General features: G+C 41.7%; 1 protein-coding gene across 3 annotated transcripts in view; it reads left to right on the forward strand.

The window, feature by feature from the left end:
• The window catches only part of LOC308103641 (serine/threonine-protein kinase MRCK alpha-like), a 103,614-nt gene extending 94,875 nt beyond the window's left edge, over window positions 1–8,739 (forward strand). For all 3 annotated transcript variants that reach the window (XM_080453729.1, XM_080453730.1, XM_080453731.1), the window contains one exon: window positions 4,251–8,739. In XM_080453729.1, the coding sequence (XP_080309855.1) occupies window positions 4,251–4,382 (132 nt within the window). In that variant the 3' untranslated portion in view covers window positions 4,383–8,739. The remainder of the gene's footprint in view (window positions 1–4,250) is intronic.
• Window positions 8,740–10,572: the final 1,833 nt, after the last annotated feature.

Consider the following 10,572-nt stretch of genomic DNA (forward strand, 5'->3'; position numbering starts at 1 on the left):
ATTGCCTTCCATTTTTGTGGCTCCCCCCAGCATCCCCTTAGCCCCGCCATGCCTGGCCCCTGGTTTCTCCATTGCGCCCCATTTTGCCCCATTTATCGTCCCCCCCTCCCCCCTCCACCCTCGACCCAGCTCTCTGCCCTCCTCCACCTCGCCCTGCCATGCCCTCTCCCACCCCGGCATGTTGTCTCTGGGCTGGGCGTTGAGTCTTGACTTCTCCTCTGCAGTGGCAGGCGGTTTCACCATCGGAGAAGACCCCCGATCTGAAAAGGGCATTAAGGACCCTGCTTAGTAAGATGAAGGTAATGTCAAAACAACCTCGCAAACCGCACTGAATCACCTCACCAGCCTGTGGTGGGAGCACTGACTGTGCGCTTTGAACATGCGCGCACATACAGTAGGCGTTACAGATGCAGCATATCAATGGCACACATTATTCACATGCAGACACTCCTAGAGCAGCATGATGTATGTTTAAAACACACACACACACGCAGATAAACGCACCCACACGGTCACGGTTTGCGAATTTTGACACCGGCGCCACGCCCCACCCCTCCCCCACGCCTCACTTCCTGCATCATTTCAAATTATGCCATTGTGAGCAGCATCTAATGGCTACTTGTCACCAGCCTATCCTTCATGGGAGCCTGGACCATTGATCTGCTCCATCTCTGTGGCCCAGACATGGCCTGTCTATGTCACCCAGCCCGTCTCGCCTCATTGGCTTGGGTTTGTGTTGCCGCTGTTGGAATGGTGCCACGCTGCCACTCAGCCATTCTACCTACTTGTACTTTGTACCACTGCCCCGCCCGCCCAAGTCACCCAGCATGTCTGCTTCCATACTGCCCCCTGGTGGCCTGTTCATGTTTCTGAACCATGAAAACAAAATACTGTACAATTCTGAGCACATCTAGGACATAAGGCTATGGATCTATTGGTAATGAAATAGTTGGTTCTGCAGAATAACTACACAGGATTCTCCCTGGCGTGAAGTGACGTTGATTGTGCTGTTATCCATGAAATGTCACCAAATAATATCTCCTGCATTATAGATGGGATCCATTGGAAAGCGTACGCTAGATGGCGCTGTGGCACTGTTACATGGTTTGGGGAGAATCCTTGTGCATTTCCCTTATGCAGTTGAATGTTCAAGGATTGGTAGACAGTCAAATCGTCAATGTTAAAGGGGATGTAAGTGATATGTTTTTGTAAAAAGCTAAATATATTTATTCATTAAAAGAAAAGAAAAAGAAAGTGAAAGCTCTATATTCTGTTAACAATCTGTGCTACAGTATAGTATAGAGTGGTTCTTCAGTTATAGGGGTCTCCCCCTCTCTCCATTGATTGAATTGATTGAGAAACATCACTTACACCCCATTTAATTTAACTCTTGACAGTGTACAAATGGAACCAAATGGATCCACACATTTTGTTCCATTTTTACACTTTTCCAATTAACACTGGGGATTTTTGCAGTGTTCGATTGGACAATGCTGAGGGAAAAGACTTAGTCAGCATGTTACAGTTGACTTTTTAAGGCAATATAGGTGGGTGGTATTCAGTTTATCTTAGGTCAATCTACGCACAGTCATCAATGCGGGGACATATTCAATCAAGGTGCTACTCCGAGTTGAGAAGCAAACATTCCATCAAAATTGCTATTGGAACTAATAGGCTAGGATACTGCAACTGTAGTCCCGGGTTTCCAGAAGGTGGCATACCCGTTTCCTGTTCCGGCTCAGTTTGTATGCACTTTATTGTCTGTGTTGTGATAGGTGAGCCGCTACTGTAGTTTTGCCCTCAAGTTGTAAGATCAGCCAGCTTACATCACATGTGCATTGCGTAGACTAGTTTTACTGTAGCCATTGAAATGAGACCATAAGATGACATTAGGAGTCAATAGAGACAGGTGCTGCCATTTGTCCATAAGAAACATGCATGCAATGGTCTGGGTTTAGATGGTTTCTGCTCCCAATTGAACTGAGATTTAAAGGACTAGTCCGTATTAAAATAACTTATAGCCTTTTTTCTTACTTATATTGATCCCAAATGACTGGCTTCGCTACTGGGGTCGCTACCAAGTGACACATGTTGACGCCCCTTTAGGATTTTTTGCTACGCACTATATACACCCTTGGTCTGTTTAGCAGACTACAGCGGCTCGTGTTGGACAACCAAGGCATGGATGTGTGTGTAATGACAACTAATAACAGATTCATGAAAAAGAAAAAACGCTTTTGACCGCAACAAATAGCATAAGTAGCGATATGCTTATGGGCTCTACTCTATGAGGGCTGCTGGGGAAACTGGACGACAGGGGCAATTCTGAAAATAGACCCCATGTCAGTCACTTGGGATCAATATAAGTAGGGAAAAAAGGCTACTGTATGTTATTTTTGTCCGGACTTGTCCTTTAACCCTGCTTCAAATGCATGTCCAGTCACCCAGATCTCTCGATTGATCTTTAAAGGGACGTTGTGACATTTTGTATTGTACTTCTTGGTAAATTGTGGAATGATCACCAACAGGCACTTGTCACGGTGTGGTAAAGACATATCCCACTAGAAATGGAACAGTTAGTTAAAATTCTACTAGTCTCTCGAGTCGAGACAGACTCACACAATTTTCAAATGCTTTTGTCATACAGTCTGTAACGGACCCGCTGAAAATGTTAAGAAGCTACAGTGGATGTCCGCCTCCCACCCCACTTCCATTTTGTCTTTGCAGTCGTGTAATTTCGTCCTGTCAATAAAATTAGTGGACACATAATGTAACTTAGCAGAAATGGACATTTTAAAAATATATTTTTAAGATATGTTTTTAATATTTCGAGAACAGAAATTACAAACGCTTTTCTTTTCTTGGCTTTCAGAAGTTACAGAGTAGTTACAGACTTCATATAGCATTCAAAGATTGTGGAATAGTTGTCTGGCTTGAGAGACCATTAAAATTCCACTTTAAAATGTAGAATTACATTACTAAATAACCATTTTAGGTTAGCCTTTTCCCCCATAATGTCAAAAGTGCCTGAAAAGTGAAAGAATAACCAACTATATAATTCAAAATGTCAATCTTCTTTTTAAAGCGTTTACTCGAAAGAATGGTATTTATATCATTGTGTCCCCAGGAATGTGTCACAACAACAATCCACCTCTTAAAATAACAAAATCAAATCAGAGTTGAGGATTTTGAACCCAACATCAAAGTCACAATTATAAAAAGAAATTAAATTGGCTAATTAATTTGATTTGGCTATATGAATGTACCCGAGACACAAGAGTACCTCTCATTCCATTTGGACCCTGAAGCCAAATGTAATTGGGGTAATGTAGTCTATGAAGATGCGATAATTACGCAAACCCTGATCTAGCGGAAGGAAGCATCACTGAACTGTAAAGAGACGCATACATACATAAATATCACTGAACTGGAAAAATAGGCATATGTAGGCATACAACATTGGCATACTTTACATAATTGGCATAGCTTACATAGCAGTCCCATGATTGTCCAGTAATGCTTTGTGCCAGTTTAGCCAGAAGCTGATGTCTTGAAAATAGAACAAGGAGGGGTGAGACGAGAGGTTAAGCCTGGTTTTGCTGTCGTATTAACCTTACCTCTCACCCCAACCCACCCCATCTCATTTTTACTACCCCTGCCTATGTGTTTGTTTTTCCTTCTTCAAATCAGTTCTGGTCAATCGAGCTGCTCAATGGACTGATGATGTAGAATGTGCTAGAACTGTTGGGGCACAGTGCAATACACAAGCTGCCAGTCAGTGCAATACACAAGCTGCCAGTCAAACACTATGATGCGGAATGGCAGCAATTGTTGACTCTGGTTGAAAGGAGGAACACACACACACACACACACACACACACACACACACACACACACACACACACACACACACACACACACACACACACACACACACACACACACACACACACACACAGCGCATAGCACAGAGCTCTTTGAGATTTGCAATGACCAGGGGAGCCCAACTGAGAGTTGTTTGTTAGTGCAAACAAGATAATTTAATCTCGAAAGTAACCATGCTTACGTGTATTGTACTTGTTGTGTGTTATTGGATTACATGTGATAGCCCTTGCCAAATACATTCTACTCTAGTTTCCTAGACTTAGTAATGAACCTTATGGATCAGTATTGCATATTAACTGACCTAATTATCTTTTTTTATTCTCCCTCCCTCTCCTCTCCCTCTACTCCTCTCTCCTCTCCTCCAGGACTCGGACTCTCCGCGCCACTCCACGGCCTCCAACAGCTCCACCTTCAGCAGCCCCCCTAGCCCGGCCTCCCCCCACAAGACCAAGTCCCTCTCACTGGAGAGCACAGACCGCATGACCTGGGACACATGAGCCCCCGCCACACACTTCACTAACAGACTGACAGCACAGGACTCCAATCCCCATCCACTCTGCCCTCCTGAGCCCCTCCCCCAACCCCAACCCTGTTCCCCTAGGGTTCAGCCTATCGTATCTAAAAAGAAAACCAACCCCCCCCCACTGCCCAGAGAACTGCACCCATACTGTCCACTGGTCCCTTTCAGAAATGCTGTTTTGTCTCAGTTTGACCTTTTTTTTGCCCAACCAACTTTTTGTCCTATTTGGCCCACCTCAGCTCCCAGACGGGTCCACACCAACATAGGGAAAAGGCACAGTCATCTCTGAGAATTACAGGCAAATCTTGGGGTGCAGGCTGTCTTGTGTTCAACAGATGGTTTGTGTGGCAGCGTGTGTTTGCGAGCGGTGTGTTTGTATGCTTGAGAGAGGGCGTGTCCATTTACATAGTGTGTGTGTGTGTGTGCGCGCGTTCAAAGTGTTTATTAGGAAGGGGCGTATAGTATACGAATGATTATTACAGTACGAACGGCTGCCCACCTCGATGGGCTCAATTTTGTTAATAGCCACGTTAAGCAAAACGCTGAGCTTTGTTGACAGTACTTTGATCGCAGCCCCCCATGATTTCCCATGATTCGACACACTCAAGAGACCCTCCAAACCTCAAGATGCTACAAAACGAAAAAGAAGAGGATTATTACTAAACGAAAATGATTTGTATTTGTACATAGGACCCTTTGGGTTTTAGGGGACGATGTTTTAATTTATTTATCAATCTCAGACAAGGAAAGGGGAGGCGCTTTGTGGCCCTGCGTGAAAGAGTGGATTTTTATCCCACAACTCCTTTACTTCCGTGTGCCGCTTTCTTTTTTGGATGTTAGTCGGAGGCGGTCGAAGCTGCGGAAATTGAATATGTGACAAAAAAAAGAAAAAAATAATGGAGACAAGAAAAGCAATTATGTTAATTTTCCTTTTTCTTTGTTCATGAAAGTGATATAAGTGCAGTGACATTATAATTTGTTTACCATCAGCAAAAAGCTATAGGCAGCGATAATAAGCAAACACGAGGGGCAGGGTTGTTTATAACTTTAGCTGACCCTGCCGGCTTCTGGTCGCTCGAGAATCTTCGACTTAGATGCGCATAGAAGCTGAGGGAACATTCAATATGATATCATCACGGCTCCTTTTATGCTACTCTCTCCTCATTGGGCCAGCGTGAGTGACATCATCGTCCAACATTCTGGGACCATTCCTCCATGTAGCGTAGACCTTTTCATTTTTGCAAAAAATAAAACGAAAAAAAGAACAAAAATCACCACTGTACAACCAGACCAACCTATCTACGACACCCCAGTTCCATCACAATAATGTACATAAGTTCAGAGTAGAGAGTAATATATGGTAAGGAAAATACTATAGAGAAAATACATGAGAGACGAAAAACAAATCCTCGTTCCTTTAAAATTTTTTCTTTTTGTTATGAGAGTGATATCTTTTTTTTTTGGGTTGTATTCACACAAAAGCCATTTTAAACCACTTTCCTGTTTTCCTTTTTACAGATTGCTTTTAGATTTGTCTTTTTTTATTATTATTATTATTATTGTATGTATGACACGCATTGTCGAGTGTTATCATTCCCCCCCTTCTCCCCCACTTTGGTTTGTGTTTGAGTGAAAAAACTCATATATGGGTGAACACTACTGCCCAATGCCGTAGAGTGAACGTGCTTTTATCCAAAGCAATAGTGTTTTCACGCAGATCCAATTACACATGTACAGTACGTGCTGACATATTCAGCACACGCGGACGCGTGTTATACACACACACACACACATATGTTCACAAGTAGTGGTTTATGCGGTGAATGCCTTGCCCCCTCCCCTCTCCCTCTTCCTGTCCGTGGCCCTGACTTCCAGGTGGCGAGGATGGGGGTCCTGTTGGAGTTTTGTATATCGCCATCAACCCTCAAGTGTGTGTGTGTCCTGAATTCCCTTGTGGTTCTCCGGATCTCAGAAACCCCTAGGTCAGTCCCTCCGACGTAGACGAGACTTTGGAGGGAAAACTTGTTTTATAACCAAAAATATAAAAAAGAACTTGATTGGTCTTCATACTTTATTTCTTTCTGACGGCCTTAGCATATTTTAAAGAATGTCTTGGACGAGTGACATGAAAAAAGACACTACAGTTTAAGAGTTATTCACTCCGGTCTTCAGTCAGCACTAGGACATAAAAACAAATTACATGACACTAAATGTACAAAACTGAAAACGGTGAAGCTACAAAAAGATCAGCACTTTGGTTTCTGTAATGGTCATAGACCTCTCTCTTTCTCTCTCTCCCTCGTGCTGATGCAGGCAGCACTGTGTGAAATACTGTCCAGTAACCTCAATGCTAATCATTGCATCTGTACATCGTGGGCTTTCTGTTTTGAGTATCTTAAACAGCAGTGAAAAGTCTGCATTAACATTGATATGGCAGTTCCTCAAGGTGCCTCAGTCAAAAGCCATTAATCTTTTCAGTATCATCACAGGTTCACACACGCATCGGTAGCAGATGTGTTGAAGTATGGCTCATAAGGCATTACGGTATAAGATGTTATTATGGTATACTACACTATAGTACGTTGTGGCTTTAAGATTTCATATTTATCATGATCTCTAATACATGTGGCAATGTCTGCAATTTTCTGAGGTGATAATAGTCAATTAGTGGGAATGTAACTATATGATATGCCTCTGCCTGATGATGCACTTCAAGTAAAGGCTGTTTTATAGTTGTAAGACGTGCCTGTCGACAGTGTCGACTGCCAAGGATTGTTTTTAAATTTGAGAATCCGTTATTTTTGGCAGTCAGCACTGTCGGCAAACATGTCAAGAAAAAAATGGCGTCATTGAGGTACCACACCGGGGGTCTTAGGGCTCTTAAAGTGCTTTGAGATTTGTAGGAGCAAGTGAATTCTGAACATGTCACATTTGAGTTTCCAGTTGTTGCGAGAAAGAGCAGCAGCCTGCTCTCTCCTTCTCCACATTAGATGTGTCAAAATCACTGCTGCACTTGGTAATTGACATGACCACTACGAGAGTATTTGTATTTTGGCAGATCATTTTGATGTATGTTGTTGATTAGTGCTGCTGAAACAAAGGGACCTTCTCTTTCTGTCTGTGTTGGAGATTGAAAAATGTACCAACCGCCCTTTTGTTCCCTGCTTAAGACAGTACATTCTAGTTAGAGGTTTTCTGACATTTGAAAGGGAAACAGATTTGAAAGGAATTTGGGTTTCATTCCAAATGCCAAATAATGACAACTTTCCAAAAGCTGCACTGCAGTGTTATTCCCCTGCTGAATGGCAACCTACGTTGCCCTAGATGCCCCATTCCAAGTGTTTATATATAGTTTTATATTGATATATATTGAGATATATATATTGATATATTCCATTCAGAGTTGCAAAGCTGGTTTTATTCCTAACACAATCACCTCTTTATGAATGGTTTTATTTTTTTAAGCTTGTAACTCATTTTTCCACACCTGCTGGCTGGACTTCCATCTGTAGAGTGTATTAAGCGAGGATGAGGAGAAATACCTTGGCCATGTTATTTAGCTTGGCTAAGTATTTTATACTGTAATGGAAAATGAAATCCCACCTTTACGAGAGAGGAAACAAACTCAGGAAATGTCTAAAACCAATGAACTTATTCATCGTAATGATGATTTAAAATGAGCGTGATGAGGCTTTGGAGAGGAGAGGGGAGGGAAGAGGGGATGGAGGAAAGCAGAGAGCATACATTTAGCTGTAGTGTTGTAGATGTTGACCAGGGTTTGAGACAGCATAAAAGACGGGTGTTTTATGAAATCCAATATGAACTAGTACCAGGGTGAAGGTGAGAGGTGGTTTGACCCCAGTTGCAGGCTGGTGCCACAATGGTTAACCATTTAAAAGAAAATGTAGGGAAAAAAAGGAAAGAAAAAAATTAACGACAAAAATCAAACGCCTTTGCATTTCAGTGAGGTCTTATCTAAACTACGTCAATATTATTTTGCTCTTTCATATCATATTACACTTTTTTTTTTTCCTTTTTTTTTTAGGATTGCTTTGTAATAATTTGTACAGTTTTGCATGTTATAGATGTAATCATTTTTTGTTTTTCGGTTTGTTGTTTTACTTGGACTGGCTCATTTTTGAACGGTTTGGGCGTTTCACTGAGGATAACCCACTACAGGGGATGTAGATTCTTTTTTGCACAAAAAAAATATTTAAGGTGTAAGGTCAACAAAAAATAATGTATGGAACTGGCTGCCACGCTTATGTGGACAACTCATTATATTAACCTGACTCCGATGTATTTCAATAAAGCGGAGGGCTGTTACAAATGGAGCTCAGTGTCTTTTGTGTGGTTGTTTTCAGAAAACTTAATTCACAAAAGTTGAACTGTTTCTCATGTCTGGTCTAATTCAATGGCCAAAAAAAGTGTTTCTTTTGTGACTCTTGAGTGAATAAATGTAGCCAAATGGACCCTTGGTTAGTTACATTGCTACACTCTTAAATGTTAAATGAACACTGACATGTTTGACCACTTAACCCCAACGTACATATTCTGCGTGAAACTTTCGCAGAAAATAGCAGATCTACAAGCTTGCAACGCGTTGCAACCTTATACTGTAGATCGGTTTTCGGTGAAGATACTTTAAAGTAGAGCGAAAACGGAAAAGTCACGAGTATAGAGCCCTGAGGAACTCCGGTCAACCAAGTACAGGGTTTAAATTAAACTGCTAATTTCACTTGTTAAATCTGTATCCTGAGGTCTCTCTCCTGATTGGAAGAAATTGGTATCCCGACGTGAAAAGGCATTTTCAGTTTACCAAAGAGCTGAACCTGTTACTGAACAAACACGCTATAGCAATGTGTACTAGAGCTATTTAAAGGGATATTTCACTTTCAAAAAAACTTTTGATCATTTTATTGTCTACTCAGGCCTTTGTGAGCCCCCCAGACAGTTTTTAAGTTGCTCGATTCAGTATTTAGATATTTGATATTCATTTTATCAACGCCCCCTTCCTATACAAACCCATTGTAACTTCAAACTCCATTTTAACCATGTTAGATTCATCAAAAACACCCGTCCTTGGTTCTGGTGACTCATACCGCCCCCCTAATACGCGAGGGGGCCGTGTTTTTTCAATTACTTTTTTCATTTATTTTTAATATTTCTTTTGGAAAATGAAAAAAATAAAATACAATAAAAAAATAAAATACAATAAATGAAAAAAAAAATCGGAAAAACACGGCCCCCTCACGCATTAGTAGGGCAGGGTGAGTCACCAGAACCAAGGACGGGTGTTTTCGATGAATTTAACATGGTTAAAATGGAGTTTGAAGTTACAATGGATTTGTATAGGAAGGTGGCGTGTCTGATAAAATGAATATCAAATTTCTAAATACTGAATCGAGCAACTTAAAAACTGTATGGGGGATTCACAAAGGCCTGAGTAGACGATAAAATGACCAAACGTTTTTTTGAAACTGAAATATCCCTTTAACACTTATTTTAACAACAAATACACAAAATGTAAGGAAACTTGAATTTGGGCCACTATATCTCCCCTTTACTAATACCAATTAGTAAAATGTTATATATCATTTTTATCGGTGATTAGTCACCTTTACAACGAGGTACAGCTTGTAAGCATCGGGCATTCATGGAATGAGCAACACAGGCAAACGTGTGGGTAGCGCCGTGCCAAAATGGCCTGTTAGACTTTTCTGCTGACATTCAATATCGTGACATTCATGACATTCAATGGGCTTCAGGTGTGTGCCAGTCACAGGTGTGTGCCTAATTAAAATTAGCACCCGAGCATGATTTCTGCAGGTTGTTGGGTTTGTGGATTCTCCAAAAAGCAAAACTGGTGGAAAGATGCCACGTTTGTCCCTTCAGGATCGGGCCCGTGCAATAGGGCAACTTGAGGCTGGTGTTCCAGCATTCAGAGTGGCAGCATCATTTGGTGTCAGTCCTGGTACCATATCCAAACTTAGGACTAAGTTCCGTGAGACTGGTGAAGTCAAAGACCGACCCAAAAGTGGGCGCCCCAAAGACAACACCCCAGGAAGACCGGTTATTCACTCTTGCCACACTGAGGACCCTGAAACTGAGTGTAAAATGAGTGAAGTGTATGGCCAACATGTTTCTTTTTCTTATCCTTATTTTGT

Source organism: Gymnoscopelus braueri (assembly GCF_963280865.1).
Source record: "Gymnoscopelus braueri genome assembly, chromosome: 16".
In the NCBI taxonomy this organism is placed as follows: Eukaryota; Metazoa; Chordata; class Actinopteri; order Myctophiformes; family Myctophidae; genus Gymnoscopelus; species Gymnoscopelus braueri.